At 39.9% G+C, this 16,187-nt stretch overlaps 2 protein-coding genes across 5 annotated transcripts in view; one reads left to right on the top strand and one right to left on the bottom strand.

Moving 5' to 3' along the window:
- Positions 1-7,316, bottom strand: part of DYDC2 (DPY30 domain containing 2) — a 23,606-nt gene extending 16,290 nt beyond the window's left edge. The window contains exon 1 of the mRNA XM_004049680.5: positions 7,184-7,316. Coding sequence (XP_004049728.1) covers positions 7,184-7,216 — 33 coding nt within the window. The 5' untranslated portion in view covers positions 7,217-7,316. The remainder of the gene's footprint in view (positions 1-7,183) is intronic.
- DYDC1 (DPY30 domain containing 1) overlaps positions 1-16,187 on the top strand; it is a 21,079-nt gene extending 4,892 nt beyond the window's left edge. For 2 of the 4 annotated variants that reach the window (XM_004049678.3, XM_055352455.2), the window contains exons 3-7: positions 15-116; positions 9,636-9,728; positions 13,140-13,196; positions 13,720-13,824; positions 16,107-16,187. In XM_004049678.3, the coding sequence (XP_004049726.3) occupies positions 15-116; positions 9,636-9,728; positions 13,140-13,196; positions 13,720-13,824; positions 16,107-16,136 (387 nt within the window). In that variant the 3' untranslated portion in view covers positions 16,137-16,187. Of the gene's footprint in view, positions 1-14; positions 117-9,635; positions 9,729-13,139; positions 13,197-13,719; positions 13,876-16,106 lie in introns of those variants that run through there. The other 2 variants (XM_019034474.3, XM_019034475.4) reach the window with 1 other exon arrangement.

The following is a 16,187-nucleotide window of genomic DNA, read 5'->3' as shown; positions in this document are numbered from 1 at the left end:
TTAAACAATGCTAGAGACAAAAGGAAATGGCCAAGCTGGAGCGTGAAAGAGAATTAGCTCTGATGGAGCAGGAAATGATGGAGAGGCTCAAAGCAGAGGAGCTCTTACTTCAGCAGGTGAGGCAAGTAGGAGAGTTCAGAGGGGACTGGAATTAACGATGCCAACCTCAGCATGGCACAGCCTAAGTGTTGATAAACTTCCCAGCTCCAGTTATTTAGATATGGCTTCCTAATATCTTCATCTTTATGGATGTGTGTGTCTTCTTTGCTGGAGAAGCAGCAGCCATGAGTTTTCCTGAGTGCATTCTTGTATACACATATACACATTCCTTTCCACACTGTTGTTGCTGATACAAAAGATGCCATACCTCCAGGTAAGAGGAAAATACAGAGTGTGCTGTCACAGAAGGCAAAGGGAAAGACTGTTTTGGTGAGATCTGAGTGGTCAACCATATCTATTGCTGAATGGAAAAGTGTTCATCAGAGGCCACCGTAATTTGGCGGGAACAGTGTGGATGGAGTGGTGGGGGTGGGTGGACTTAGGCAGGGGAGGTGGAAAATGTAGGCAATGCTTTCAAGGAGATTTTGAGAGCAAGGAGAGATGTTTTTGTGTTTGTTTTGATTTAAGAGCACAGTAGTGGAGGAGTGAGTGGGTGACATTAGGAAATAGAGTGGATGATTCGTAGGGTCAGCTCACCATGGAGATGAGAGGAAATGGGCCTGGATCATAGGTTGGGCAGGGAGAAGGCACTTCTTTGATTATAATCAAGGGAAAGAGGAGAGAATGGTGTTGGTGGAAGCACCTTCTGCGTACAACTGTTTCTGTCTTCTTTATGAAGTAGGCACCATGTTCACTTGCTAAGAACAAGGTTGTAAGGTAGGAGGTGTGGGCGGAGCGGTGAAGTTAGAAATGGCAGCTTTGGAGAACGGAAGAGAGAGTTGAGGGATATAATTTAGCATTACTTGGTAGCAGTTGAAGATCAAGTACTGATAATCGTGCCATTTGGTTTGGTTATGTGATGATGTGATTCTCTTCACTTGGGCCCAGATGTCTGAGTGAAGAAGTGGAGCAGGCAGACCTTTTAATTGAAGCAGGATTGGGGTAGCATGATTAGGGAGCTGAAGATATTGGTAAGGGAATTGTTGAAGGGATGGGTCATGGAGTACAAGCTGGAGAAAGTTCCAGAGTGGCTTCTGGACTGATTTAATTTATAGAGAGCTTCTAAGCTAAATTTAAGCCACTTCTGTAGTTCTACCAGATAATACTTAACCCCAGAGTCTTGACTCAAATTTACATATTTAAAAAGGGGAAAGAAGCCTATTATTTGAGTATGTGGATAGAAAGAAAAATATAGACCTGGCAAATAGCTTCTCTGACTAACCTCCTATCCCTGATATTGGGGTAGAAAACTGCAGGCCCCTTAGAAGGATAGGGCTGTTGAAAACTCTACTGCTTCTGAGTCTTCATTTTCAGTCATTGGCTTATTCTTGAGGGGAGGTTAAAAAGTGTTGAGTTGGGTGTCAACTGTCATCCAAACAGGCCAGGTGCTTCCTGCAGCAGCCACAACTGTGGATGAGGAGCCATCCTTCCTCTTACAGCTCCTATAGCTGGTATCTGTCCCTGTCTATCAAAAATAAGAGAATTCCCAGCGGTTCTCCTTCCCCTAGGCAATTACATCGTAAGTGGGAGATACATAACTCTCTTTGGCTCGACTACTTTATCCTACTTATGCATAATTTGGCAATACTAGCAATAACAAGTTTCTCTAGCCATATTATGTTGACCGGTATGAACTAATCCACTGTGCGTTGAATCCTAAGTATTGTAGTAGGGCGGAAGAGAAAATAATATTATACAGGAGATGTTATGGCCAGTTAGCGGAGTGGATTGGTGTGCAGAAATAGATAGGAGAGATCGATCAACAGAGAAAGGCTTGAGAGAGTGTGGCTGAGATGAAGAAAAACAGAGAGGCCTCTGGGTGCCTTCTGAGTCATGTAAGCTGGAGGTTGGGAACTCTGGTTATTTCCTTGCTGGTTGCAAAAGCAGTTGTCCTCATAGTCAGTACCACTGACTTGAAATTCCTTGACATTTTAGGCACTCTCCGCAAGCCTAGTTTTTTGTGAACAGGGAAGTATTTTTATTGCCATTTTCTATGTAAGAGCTTAGTTTTGATGTAAGAGCTTTTTTTGTTTTTTATTTGTTTTGAATGGCTTTCAGTGGTTTTGCTCATGTGTGAGGAAGGGGATTAGGTTTTGGAAGTTTCTTGAAAATGTCAAGAAGCTGGTTGTTTTGATCAATCTGATTGTTATTTAACAAATACACTTTGCATTATTGTTGAGAGATTGGAGTTATTTAACTTCCTCTACCAATGTCTGAAAGTTGATTGAAACTGTTTCTGCGTTTCAGCTACCTACCCCATCACTTTTATCTTAGTAGTGATAATATAGGAATACCAAGAAATTACCTTTAAAAGCTTTTGCAAATAAAATATCAAGCACTTTATTATATCTTTACTTGTAAAAATTTATTATTTTAGAATGCATTGTCAGATAGTAGACATTTCATGCTTTACAGGCCAAGAGGCAAATTTGATGATATTATGAAGGCATTATGGCATATTATGTAGGAATAACAAGAGAGAAAATGAATTTTTGCAAATGTTTTATTGATGAAATTCAAATAATAATCACTGAATATAAATTTTTTATTAGACAGGTTTACTATTGAGAATTTAAAAAAGTTTTTAAAAGATAACATTTCACTTGGTTGAAGTTCAGCGTTAGTGTGGTCTATTATCAAAATCTATTTTAAAATATTTATCTGCGGGCCGGGCGCGGTGGCTCACGCCTGTAATCCCAGCACTTTGGGAGGCCGAGGCGGGCGGATCACAGGGTCAGGAGATCGAGACCATCCTGGCGAACGCGGTGAAACCCCGTCTCTACTAAAAATACAAAAAATTAGCCGGGTGTGGTGGTGGGCTCCTGTAGTCCCAGCTACTCAGGAGACTGAGGCGGAAGAATGGCGCGAACCCAGGAGGCGGAGCTTGCAGTGAGCCGAGATCGCGCCACTGCAGTCCAGCCTGGGCGACAGAGCGAGACTCTGCCTCAAAAAAAAAAAAAAGGTTATCTGCTAATGCTGATCTGTAATGAGGTTTTATGTATTTCATCCTTGAAAATGTCTTTTTACATAGTTACTGTCAAAAGTTGCTATCAGTCTATGTGTGTATAATTTAAATTAAGCATATTCATTCCTTAGAAGGTATTTCTAGAATTTTGTTTTTCTCTTGCTGTTTGCCTTTTAGCATGCATTACTTTGTAGAATAGCCACTTCCAACTGAAGTTTGATGGAAGCTTCTTAATTGCGTAGTTAAATGGATTTCAGAATATGGAAATTTCCTTTGCACTTACGTTGAGGCCTTACAAACACTCTGGAATTGTAGTTCGAGGTTGGAAAATACATCCACTGACAATTTGTTTGGGAACGGAGATCTAATATCCTGTTCTAGTTTTGACAGCACTGGAAGTGTATAAAGCAGCTTTACGTTACTTGTGATTCAAACAACATGAGTTGTTGTTGAAGTGAGTTTACTGCAGTGTAAGTTTTACATATGAGTGATGTTTTGCCATGTAATTTTAAAATGAATTAAGAAACATTATCAAGTCTGCAGCCAAAGCTAATTTCCAAAGCCATTTAATGTTTGATAATAGTGGTTGGGAGTATTTCTTCTCATTAAGAAAAATTTAAATCCTGTTTACCAATAACTTACTCGAAAAAGAAACCAAGAAAACAATCTTATTTATAATAGCTTCAAAAAGAATAATATACGTAGGAATAAATGTAACCAAGGAGGAGAAACATCTATACCTTGAAAACTGTAAAACACTAATGCAAAAAATTGAGGAAGACACAAATAAATGGAAAGATATCTTGTGTTCATATATCAGAAGAGTTAGTATTGTTAAAATGTCTATACTACCTAAAGTAATCTGCAGATTCATCTCAATCCCTATCAAAATTCCAATGGCATTCTTGACAGAAACAGAAAAACCCAATTCTAAAATTTGTATGGAAGTACAAAAGACCCTGAATAGTCAAAGCAATCCTAAGAAAGAAAAACGAAGTTGGAACTATCAAATTACTTGATCCAGAATTATATTACAAAGCCATAGTAATTACAACAGTATGGTATTGGCATAAAAACAGACACATAGACCAGTGGAACAGAATAGAGAACCCAGGAATAAGCCCAAGTATATACGGTCAACTAATTTTTGACAAGCCCTGCAAGAAAACACAAAGGGAAAAGGATAGTCTCTTCAATGAATGCTGTTGGGACAACTGGATATCCATATGCAAAAGAATGAAACTGGATCCTTGTCTTCCACCATACACAAAAATCAGTTCAAAATAGATTAAAGACCTAAATGGAAGACCTGAAACTGTAAAACTCCCGGAAGAAAACATAATGTAGAAAAAGCTCCTTGACATTGGTCTTGGCAATGATTTTTTGGGTATGACACCAAAAGCACAGGCAATAAAAGCAAACCTAAACAAATGGGACTAGGTCAAACTAAAATGCTCTTGCACAGCAAACAATCAGCAAAACAAAAAGGCAGCCTATGGACTGGGAAAAGATATTTGTGAACCATATATCTGATAAGGTCTGATAAGGAGTTAATCTCCAAAATATATAAGGAATGCAAACTCAATAGCAAAAAAAAAAAAAAAAAAAAGGAACCCAATTAAAAAATGGGCAAAGGACCTAAATAGACATTTCTCCAAGGAAGATATAAAAGTGGCCAACAGGTGACAAGTAATCAAAAGTGACAAGTAATGTTCAACACCGCTAGTCATCAGGGAAGTGCAAATCAAAACCACTATAAGATACCACCTCGCCCCTATTAGGATGGCTGCTTTTTTTTTTCTTTTTCGGACACAGAGTCTCGCTCTTTCACCCAGGCTGGAGTGAAGTGGCGTGATCTTAGCTCACTCCAACCTCTGCTCCCTGGGTTCAAGCGATTCTCCTGCCTCAGCCTCCTGAGTAGCTGGGATTACAGGCACCCGCCACCACGCCTGGCTAATTTTTTTTTTGTATTTTTAGTAGAGACAGGGTTTCGCCATGTTGGCCAGGCTGGTCTTGAACTCCTGACCTCAGGTGATCCACCCACCTCGGCCTCCCAAAGTGTTAGGATTACAGGCATGAGCCACCGTGACCAGCCTAAGATGGCTGTTATCAGAAAGGGAAGAGACATGGCCGGGCGCAGTGGCTCACACCTGTAATCCCAGCACTTCGGGAGCTGAGGCGGGCAGATCACGAAGTCAGGAGATTGAGACCATCCTAGCTAACATGGTGAAACCCCGTCTCTACTAAAAATACAAAAAATTAGCCGGCCGTGGTGGCGGGTGCCTGTAGTCCCAGCTACTCAGGAGGCTGAGACAAGAGAATGGTGTGAACCCAGGAGGTAGAGCTTGCAGTGAGCTGAGATCGCGCCACTGCACTCCAGCCTGGGGGACAGAGTGAGACTCCGTCTCAAAAAAGAAAAAAAAAAAAAGAAAGGGAAGAGACACACATTGGTGAGGGTGTGGAGAAAAGTGAACTCTTCTACACTGTTGATGGGAATACAAATTGGCGCAGCCATTATGCAAAATGGTATGGGTGTATTTCAAAAAATGAAAAGCTACCATATGACCCAGTAATTCCTCTTCTCAGTATATATTCAAAGGAAATGAAACCAGCACCTCATAGAGACTACTTGCACTCCCATGTCCATTGCAGCATTATTTACAATAGCCAAGATTTGGAAACAACGTAAATGTCTGTCAGTGGATGACTGGATAAAGAAATTGTGAGCTGATCACAGTGGCTCACACCTGTAATCCCAGTACTTTGGGAGGCCGAGGCCTGAGGATCACTTGAGGTCCAGAGTTCGAGACCAGCTTGGGCAACATAGGGAGACCTCATCTCTAGAAAAAATGTATAAATTATCCAGGCATGATGATGATGGCATGCACCTGTGGTCCCAGCTACTCAGGAAGCTGAGGTGGGAGGATTGATTGAGCCCTGGAGGTTGAGGCGGTGCCACTGCACTCCCACCTGGGTGACAGAGCAAGACCCTGTCTTGAAAAAACGTAAGATGTATTTCTCATGTATATCTTGTATATATATATCTCACATATATGTATCACATATATGTATATATAAAAGAATATTATTCAGCTTTAAGAAAGAAGTAGGTCCTGCCATTTGTGATGACATGGATGAAACTGAAGGACATGATGTTAAGTGAAATAAACCAGACATCAAAAGAAAAATACCACATGCTGTCTATGTGGAAATCTTAAAAAAAAAAAGTTGAATACATAAAAAGAGAGAATAGAACAGTGGTTACCAAGAGGTGGAGTGGGGGTAGGCCTGGAAGAAGAATGAGGAGATGTAGGTCAAAATGTACAAAATTGCAACTGTGTAGTATGAATAAATATAGAGATCTAAAGTACAGCATGAGGATGATAGCCAATAAGATTGTATTGTGTACTGGAAAATTTTTAAGAGAGTAGATTTTAGGTGCTCTTACCATACAAAAGTAACTGTCTAAGATGATGGATATTGAAATTGCTTACCTGTGGTAAGCATTCACTATATATATCAAAACATTATATGCACCTTCAATTTACACAATAAAAAGTTAAATCTTGACCCTGAGCTCAAAAATTCATAATATAACTGTTAAGCCATGGAACTGCTGTGTGGTAGGACATCAGGATATATTCAGCTTCTGTTTCTGACAAAAATTCACAGAATTGATGGTCCAGTTTACAAGAGTGAATGAAGGTCACTGTTGACACTGCTGGATCAATAACACATCATAGATTCAAATACTTTCACAGAGTAGCTGCTGTTGAGTAATATGATGAACACTTCCTGGCTTTAAACACTCTATTTTCTCATGAGCTTTGTAAATTTGTTCAGCTCAGCCTTTTTCTATTCCACATGTATTTTTATCACTGGCAGCTATGACACATCTTAGCAGATTTCACTGCAGGTTGTATTGAATCAGTGTTTCTACACGACTTTGAAAATGCTCTTGTCTGTAATTGTTCCATGAAGACTGTATTAGTCCATTTTCAAGCAGCTGATAAAGACATACCCAACACTGGGAAGAAAAAGAGGTTTAATTGGACTTACAGTTCCACATTGCTGGGGAGGTCTCAGAATCATGGTGGGAGGCGAAAGGCACTTCTTACATGGTGGCAGCAAGAGAAAATGAGGAAGAAGCAAAAGTGGAAACCCCTGATAAACCCATCAGATCTCGTGAGACTTATTCACTATCACGAGAATAGCACAGGGAAGACCAGCTCCCATGATTCAGTTAACTCCTTCTGGGTCCCTCCCACAACACTTGGGAATTCTGGGAGATACAATTCAAGTTGAGAATTGAATGGGGACATAGCCAAACCATATCAAAGACTATTCATAGAGGTTTGGTTTTTCAGTCACTTCAAACTCAGCATTGACCCTTTCCATAAACAACAACTGAGCAGTGTTGGGAACATCTGTCTGCTTATTGGGAGCCAAGGAAAGCCACTCAGAATCATGTGCCTTGTTATTAGTTGACTATTGATGTTGCTCCCAGTGTCAACTCTGAGCAGCTGCTCTCACCAAAAGGCTAAAATCTTAGACAAGTTTGTTTTTTCCTGGACACATTTTTTTTGGCCACTGAATTAAAACATGTTTTAATTCACTCACCATTGGTAAATATCTTTCCTTGCTTTCATAACAAATGAGCCTCTTGGAACCCTACTTTTGTTGCAGACTTATTTTCATTTTTAATTTTTGTAAATAAATTCTGCTGTGATAATTCTGTTTTTGTTATTTTTATTTTTTTAAGACAGAGTCTCGCTCTGTCACCCAGGCTGGAGTGCAGTGGTGCGATCTCAGCTCACTGCAACCTCTACTTCCCAGATTCAAGCAATTCTCTTGCCTCAGCCTCCCAAGTGGCTGAGACTACAGGCACCTGCTACCACGCCTAATTTTTTTTGGTATTTTTAGTAGAGACAGGGTTTCACCATGTTGGCCAGGCTGATCTTGGACTCCTGACCTCAGGCCTTCCAAGTGCTGGGATTACAGGTGTGAGCCACCATGCCCAGCCAATTCTGTTTTAAATTTTCTAATTTTTTTTGACCTTTGTGCTCTGTGAGCTGGGACTATTGTGATGAGTGCTTAGTCTGGTAATGTTGATATTTATTATATTCTTTTAGTACAGTGGCACTGTATAGCAGGAAACATGTTTTGCCATTTAATTTGATGACAAAATAATACACACTCTAGTGTGCCTTAAAAGTGCGACATTAAAAATTCACTATTTTTCTTTTTTTTTTCTCAAAATTTTGTTTAGAGATGGGGGTCTCGCTATGCTGCCCAGGCTGGTCTTGAACTCCTGGCTTCAAGTAATCCTCCTGCCTCGCTCCTGAGTAGCTGGGATTACAGGAATAAGCCACCCATCCCTGGCTTTCTTGTTTTGACATAATGGATATAATTTTTTTAAATGTCACAGTATAGTGATACCATGGCACTCCAAACACTGCTGTTACAATGATGTTACTGCGGTTTGTAGTGTTCTGGGCAGCCAGGCAAAGTGGTGAGTGCACCACATGTGGTCTCTGTTATAACTACTACACTCTGCTATGGCAGCACAAAAGCGCTCGTAGACAATATGTAAACAAATTAGCATGGCTGTGTTTCAATAAAGCTTTAAGGATGCTGAAATTTACATTTCATACCGTTTTCCTATGTCATGAAATATTATTTCTTTTAAATTTTTTCTATTTAAAAATGTAAAAGCCATTCTTTCTTTGTAAGCTATAAAAGACAGGAGGTGGGTTGGCTTTGGCCCACAGGCTTTATTGCTGAATCCTATTCTAGTGTGACAGATATGCTGAGTTGGGAGCAAATATATTGTTGGTTAGTAATGATTTCAGATGATATTCTTTTTTCTTCTTTTCTTTTTTTTTTTTTTTTGAGAGGTAGTCTTACTCTGTTGCCTAGGCTGGAATGCAATGGCACAATCTCGGCTCACTGCAACCTCCACCTCCCAGGTTCAAGCGATTCTCCTGCCTCAGCCTCCCGAGTAGCTGAGATTACAGGCGTGTGCCACCCTGCCCAGCTAATTTTTGTATTTTTAGTAGAGACAGGGTTTCACCATGTTGGCCAGGCTGGTCTCAAACTCCTGACCTCAGATGATCTGCCTACCTTGACTTCTCAAAGTGCTGGGATTACAGGCATGAGCCATCAGATGATATTCTGAAGAGTTTCTCACCCACTCTTCCACAACCAATGTGTGGCTATTTGAAGACCCATCTATGCTTAAAGAAATTTATCTGGAAAATTGTTGCAATCTCATTTGTTACTTTAAGAAGAAAAGGGAAAATAATTTTGTACAAATTGTACTTTCTATAATTTGCAATTAAGGAAGATTAAAATCTTTTTTAAAAACTTTATGCTTCAGGAAGCATTTGTAGAAACTAAAGTATTAGTTGGATGTGACCATGTATTGTAAGTTTCTGAAATGAAGGTGGGTATAAACTTAATTATCTTGCAATTAATCTAACTGTAATATGACATATTTCTGAATATTCAGCAACAGCTGGCATTGCAGCTAGAGTTGGAAATGCAAGAAAAGGAGAGGCAGAGAATACAAGAACTACAGAGAGCTCAAGAACAATTAGACAAGGTAATTTGAAGTTTTATAAATGTCAGTTTTATTTAAAACTCTCTAGAATCTTCAAACTGTTTATTTCAGCTGTTAGCAGAAGGACCATGGGATTTGTAGTCTGAAGACATGCCACATACTAGCTGTGTAAGCTAAACAAGTCTCATAACCTTTTTCAGTCTCAGTTTACCTGTTTCAAAACTAGAGCTAGCAGTATAATACTATTAGCAATGTCTCACTGGTTCCTTTTTTTTTTTTTTTTTTGAGACGGAGTCTCATTCTTGTTGCCCAGGCTGAAGTGCAATGGCGCAATCTCGGCTCACTGCAACCTTGGCCTCCCAGGTTCAAGTGATTCTCCTGCCTCAGCCTCCCGAGTAGCTAGAATTACAGGCACGCACCACCACGCCCGGCTAATTTTGTATTTTTGGTAGAGACAGGGTTTCTCCATGTTGGTCAGGTTGGTCTCGAACTCCTGACCTCAGGTGATCCACCCTCCTTGGCCTCCCAAAGTGCTGGGATTACAGGCATGAGCCACTGCCCCTGGCCGTCTCACTGGATTCTTTTTTTTTTTTTTTTTTGAGACGGAGTCTCGCTCTGTCGCCCAGGCTGGAGTGCAGTGGCGCGATCTCGGCTCACTGCAAGCTCCCCCTCCCGGGTTCACGCCATTCTCCTGCCTCAGCCTCCCGCGTAGCTGGGACTACAGGCGCCCGCCACCACGCCCGGCTAATTTTTTGTATTTTTTTTTAGTAGAGACGGGGTTTCACTGTGTTAGCCAGGATGGTCTCGATCTCCTGACCTCGTGATCCGCTCGCCTCGGCCTCCCAAAGTGCTGGGATTACAGGCGTGAGCCACCGCGCCCGGCCCTCACTGGATTCTTATACAATCAAATACAATCATGTTTGTGAAACTTCTCTGTGAGCAGTAGGGTTCTCTAACAGTGATACCCTCAACATTTTAGTCAGGAGTTAGCTGTTCCTAGTTACAGTAGCTGATGTTGAATATTGAGGGTATTCCAATCTCGGAGGCAGTAGTATATGTCTTTATGTTAATGTATTAACAACAAGAATTTACATTTTAAAATATTTTCATACATGGACTTTCATTAAAATAAACTATGCGTAACTTTTTTCTTTCTTTCTTTCTTTTTTTTTTTTTTTGAGACAGAGTCTCGCTCTGTCACCCAGGCTGGAGTGCAGTGGCGTGATCTCGGCTCACTGCAACCTCCACCTCCCGGGTTCAAGCAATTCTCGAGCCTCAGCCTCCCGAGTAGCTGGGATTACAGGCACGCACAACCATGCTTGGCTAATTTTTTGTATTTTTAGTAGAGATGGGGTTTCGCCATGTTGTCCAAGCTGACATGATACAATCATGTCAGGTCTCTAGTTTGACACATATTTCCTGCATCCAAAAGCTATGAGTCATATAGACCAATATTCTAGATGACTGAGTTTATAGCTACTATCTCTTAATCAAATGTTGCTCCCCCTTTTTATTCCATAATTAAAGCTGAAAAAAGAAGCAGGTTTTATAGACAATGTTCATTATGTTTATTGATGCTTAGATGAGAGAATCATTTATTAAAGCAATATTTAAAAAGTGTGAATGGTGAATTAAATCAAAAAGTGAGATTTTTTTTAAAAGGATAAAAGCCCTATACATAATTTTAAAAAATACAGATGCTGATGCGGTCTTAGTCTGAGTGTAGTGCGAGCACAGGGATATGCCTGTATGCACACATACACAAGCATCCCCTTTCTCTTTAAGATTCACAAAGAAATAATGTTTAAGGTGATGGATATCTCAAATATCCTGATTTGATCATTACATATTGTATGCTTGTATCAAAATATCACAAGTACATCGTAAATATGTACAGCTATTATATATCAGTAAAAATTAAAAATTAAAGAAATTTTGAAAAAGATTCATGGATCTAAACTGAAAGAGAAAATACAGGAACATATCAAGAAGGCAGTGATCAAAATAAAGGAATTTAAAGTATTTTTAATCAAAGTGACCTGATAGCTACATTAAAGTGCTTCAAAGTCCATAGGAAGGATTGGTCTCTATTTTATGGCTCCAGAGAGCCACACTCATGTTATTTTACTATCTCCAGGCATCATCAGCTTGTGTGACCACTGCCAGAATAACTTTAGTAATTCCTATTTCTATAGGCTTATCATCCCTCACCATAGCATAGGTAGTCCCCTTCAAAGTACCACTCCCTCGCCCATTGCTCAGATGTGCTTTCCCTTGGCCTTCTTATGGCTGCAGACTCGCAATGTAAACTATCATGTGCAAAGGGAAGTTTGCTAGAAGGATTCTGGGTTGAAGGAAGGGTTTAACACATAAACTGTGAAGGACTCTGGTATCACTGGGCCTTTCAGACTTTGGGAGCAAGAGAATCAGATGCTACCAGGGCTCTCCCCTCTGCTGCTCCCTGGTTATTAGTTTCACTCTTTCACTATGGGCTGCTTTGCTGCACATGGGTAGGGAACATGGGCCTTAACAGCTTCTGAGGCTTAGAATGTTGTGGCTTCTACCATCTAAGAGGAATGGATGCCTTGTTTTAGTTTCAGTTAAGAAAAGAATCTTGGAGAAGGATTCTGACTGGCTTAGTTTGTGTCAAATATCCATCTCTGTGGCAGGGGAGCATAGTCCTATAAGAATATGGATGTTCTCCATATAGCCTTGTGGATGCTGGATAAGAAGTTACCAGGAAAATGGAGTGGTCTTGAGAAAACAGTGCTGTTTATGTCCCTATCATTAGGGTGACCATATGTATGATCAAGAAATCACTGGTCTTCTAGCAGCCAAAACGAATCAGCTCAGAGTCAGTTAGGCCACCCTGCTGCTTTAGAATGAAAAGGTAGATGGCATAGCAAGGTTTGGCTGACTAGAAGAATGTTTCACATTCAGAAAGAGGCCTCCCTTATTGGGCAGTATATTCCTACTGCAGTGCTCAGAGTATTAAAGAGGGCATTGCTCAGGTCCTGTGGGAGGACTTGTGCATTGGGCCGGATTAGTTCCTGTAGAAGTGTTTACTTCTTTCTCGGTATGTGCAAAGCTCTACTTAAGTGTGGTTTTCTCCTTAAAATCTCTTGTTCTAAGGTTCTATTAGAATTTTTATTTTGTCACTTTTTATATTGGCAGATAATTTGGCTTCAGTTTGACTGTTTCAGTCCATTTCATTTTTAAAAAACTTTTATTTAATTATATATAAAACATGGTTGCCTTCTATTAGTATAGAGTATTAAATAAGACTGTGATCTGCAGTTTTGTAATGTGTAATCAGATCATTCTCTTTCAGAGTGACAGCATTTTTGCTTTAAATTGATCATAGCATTGTGTAAAAGTAAAAATGCCAAAAATTAAACATGAAATCAAAATGGAGTATATTCAAAGTATTTTCTTAATTTTTATATATTATAGGAGATGAGAATGAATATGGAAAATCTAGTTAGGAATGAAGATACTCTACATTCAGAGGTGAGAAGAAAAAGTCATTCTATGTTATGTGAAATGAATTGAGTATCCTAGAATGTAAAGCTTAATTTTGATGCATAAGTAGCTAAATTTTTAGCAAGTATATTATCAAAACTGATAGTCCATGTATATTTTCCGGTGATAACAAGTCACAAATAATGTGCTTTGAAGCAAAATCTCACAATAGGTAAAAATTGGACATTCAGTTTGTGTTTGGATTTTTAAAAACTAGGCTCTCGAGATATTGAAGCTATTTACCACATAATTACTTACAATTATTTTAAATTTCTGCAGGTATTTTTAAAAAAAGTTTTAGTATTTATTACCAGAATTGTAGCTTTACATTCTAGGATACTCAATTCATTACCAGAATTCTCTTGTCATTAACAGAAATTGGTTAATTCCACTAATTAATAATGTTGAATTTTAATGTTATAAATCAGAAAATTTTTAATCAAAATTGAAAGAAAAGTAATGTATTAATTTTGAAATCATTTAAAAGTAAAAATCAATTTTTTGATTGTAGGAAGCAACACTAGACTCAGGCAAAACACTAGCTGAAATCAGCGATCGTTATGGAGCACCTAACTTGAGCAGAGTGGAAGAACTTGATGAACCAATGTTTTCTGATGTCAGTATCAGTGTGTTTTGTAAAAAAACTCGTTTTTGTTTTTGTTTTTGATTGTTTTTTACTTAGGTAAAGCCTAGGGAAAATGAGGCTAGGCCAGGATTGGTTGGCAAATGGGCCTTTTGCTTCAGAGAAAGAAAATCAGTTCCCTGGTTGCGGATTATATTCCTAATTGGCATTCTGCCCTTTTGTGAAGAGTGTCACTGGCTTATCTATATCTCCGTATCTGTGACCTCAAAACCTCTTCAAAATATGTTTTAAAATCATTTTGTGAAATATATAATCTTTAAATTTGGTGTGGGGGGCACGATTTTTGTTCTCAGTAGCAAACCCTGGAACCAAATTAATGCCTTAATGAGAATGCATGCTTCTCCAGTATGTAAGTACATTTGTTTATTTAAGAAACATGCCACATCTTCCATATGCCGGGCACTGTGCCTGATGCTGTGGTGAATAAGGCAGATGGCTTTGACCTTATGGAGTTTATTGTCAGGGGAGAAACAGACAATTAGATGAGCATTTAATAGTCATGGTTAGTGGGACCACATAATTTATTGTCCAAACCAGTATGCTTTTGAGAATGAGAGCCGGATCAGCAGATGTAAGCCAGGACTGTCCTGGAAGAAGGGTACATTTTGGTCACTTTAATTGGTGTACACTGACAAGGGGGGACAGCCAGCACAGTTGAGGAACCTCAGTCAGGGAAGGAAGCTAATGATTTGCTACTCACTGGTGGCATGGGAGGCTGAGGATAGTGCTCCAGGCAGAGAGCACGGAAGGTGTGAAGACCCAGATAGGAGAGCGTGTAAAGGGAGTGAGGCAGGGAGGGGTGAGAGCTGAGGCCAGGGAGAAAGCAGGGGCCAGACCATGAAAGCACTTGTCATTTCTGTTCGGAGGCTTAGATTTTATCCTGAAGGCAGTGGAGACTCATATGATGAGAACTACGTTTTGCAAAGACCATCTGGTAACAGTGTGGGGAAGAAAATGGAGAAGTAGGTGTCAGGAGACGGCTTAGGAGGTAGTAATCTAGGGGACAAGATGTCGATGGCCTGAAGTAAATGTTGTTTTCAAGAGCTGTTCAGAAAGTGGAGCTGCACAGACTCAGTGCTAATTGTTTAAAGTTTTATTAAAGGTCAGCTATGATTTGGCACTATGCAGGGAGTTAGAAAATGCCAATGAACAAAATGGATTGGGCTTCTTCCCTTGGGGGCCATGGGCCAATGGGGAAGGTTCTTTGAGGGACAGAGTAGGGAGAGACCTGACCTGGGCTGGACAAGTCTTCCTCAGGAGGTGAAGTTCAAGGAATTAGCCTGAGATGAGCCCAGAGGAAAGAGACAGCAAAATGCTTTCAAGGGACTGAAGTCATCCAGTATTAATGGCTAACGTCCATGGAGCTAGGAAAATGGTGTGATTTTAAGCTGGAGAGGTGGATAAAGGCAGAGCACACTGGATCTTGTATGTTGCCTTAGGGATTTTGGACTTAAGTGCAGTAGGAGTTATTGAAAGGACTTAAAGATTCAATCTGTGTTTTTATAAGGTGGAGAGAGGATTGGTGTGGAGCAGGAGTGGAAAAAGGGAGACCACTTAGGAAGTTATTGCACTGATCCAGATGTAAGATGACTAGGGTTAGACAGCAGAGATGGAGGGAACTGAGTGGATTTAAGATTGGCTTACAGGATCAGTGCAGGGCAGGGTCAGGATGAAGCCTAAATGTCTTCCTTGGGCTACTGAGTTAAGAGTGTTAACATTTGATGAGTTGATGAACATAAGAGGAAGCAGGTTTTTGAAAAATGATGGCTTCAGTTGCAGAGATGTTGACTCTCAGGTGGCTCTGAGATATGCAGGTGAAAACAGCCAAGAACAGTTGATGTTAGGAAGGGGCCCAGGCCGGAGATATAAATTCAGCAGTCACGGGCATATGTGCTGAATGAAGCAAGGGGATTGAGTAAGGTACCTAGGAGAGAGTGCAGTATGTGAAGGCCTGGGGGCTCAGGGAGGAACCATTAGCAATTCCAACATTGAAGGGATGGCCACAGGAAGAGGAGCCTACAAGAAGGATGAGAATGCATAGTAAGAGAAGTAGAAGAAAGGATGGAACAATAACTACTTTGAGAACATAATTTATGGTTATATTCAATTTGAGTATCATTTGAAATCATCTGAAACTCCCAAAAAGTTTCATTCATGTAGTCACATAGAAGTTACCTAAAGTTTATTTCTTTGGCTTGTGCCTTTTCACAGTTCTAATTGTATTAAGGCATATTTACTTTTTGTTTTGCTTTTAGATTGCATTAAACATTGATCAAGATTTGTAGGACCAACCAACCTAAGAGCAATAAATGTTTTTGTTTGTTTCAAATTTCAAA

Source organism: Gorilla gorilla, chromosome 8, assembly GCF_029281585.2.
Source record: "Gorilla gorilla gorilla isolate KB3781 chromosome 8, NHGRI_mGorGor1-v2.1_pri, whole genome shotgun sequence".
NCBI classification, from domain to species: Eukaryota; Metazoa; Chordata; class Mammalia; order Primates; family Hominidae; genus Gorilla; species Gorilla gorilla.
This window is presented reverse-complemented; position numbering and strand designations above follow the sequence as displayed.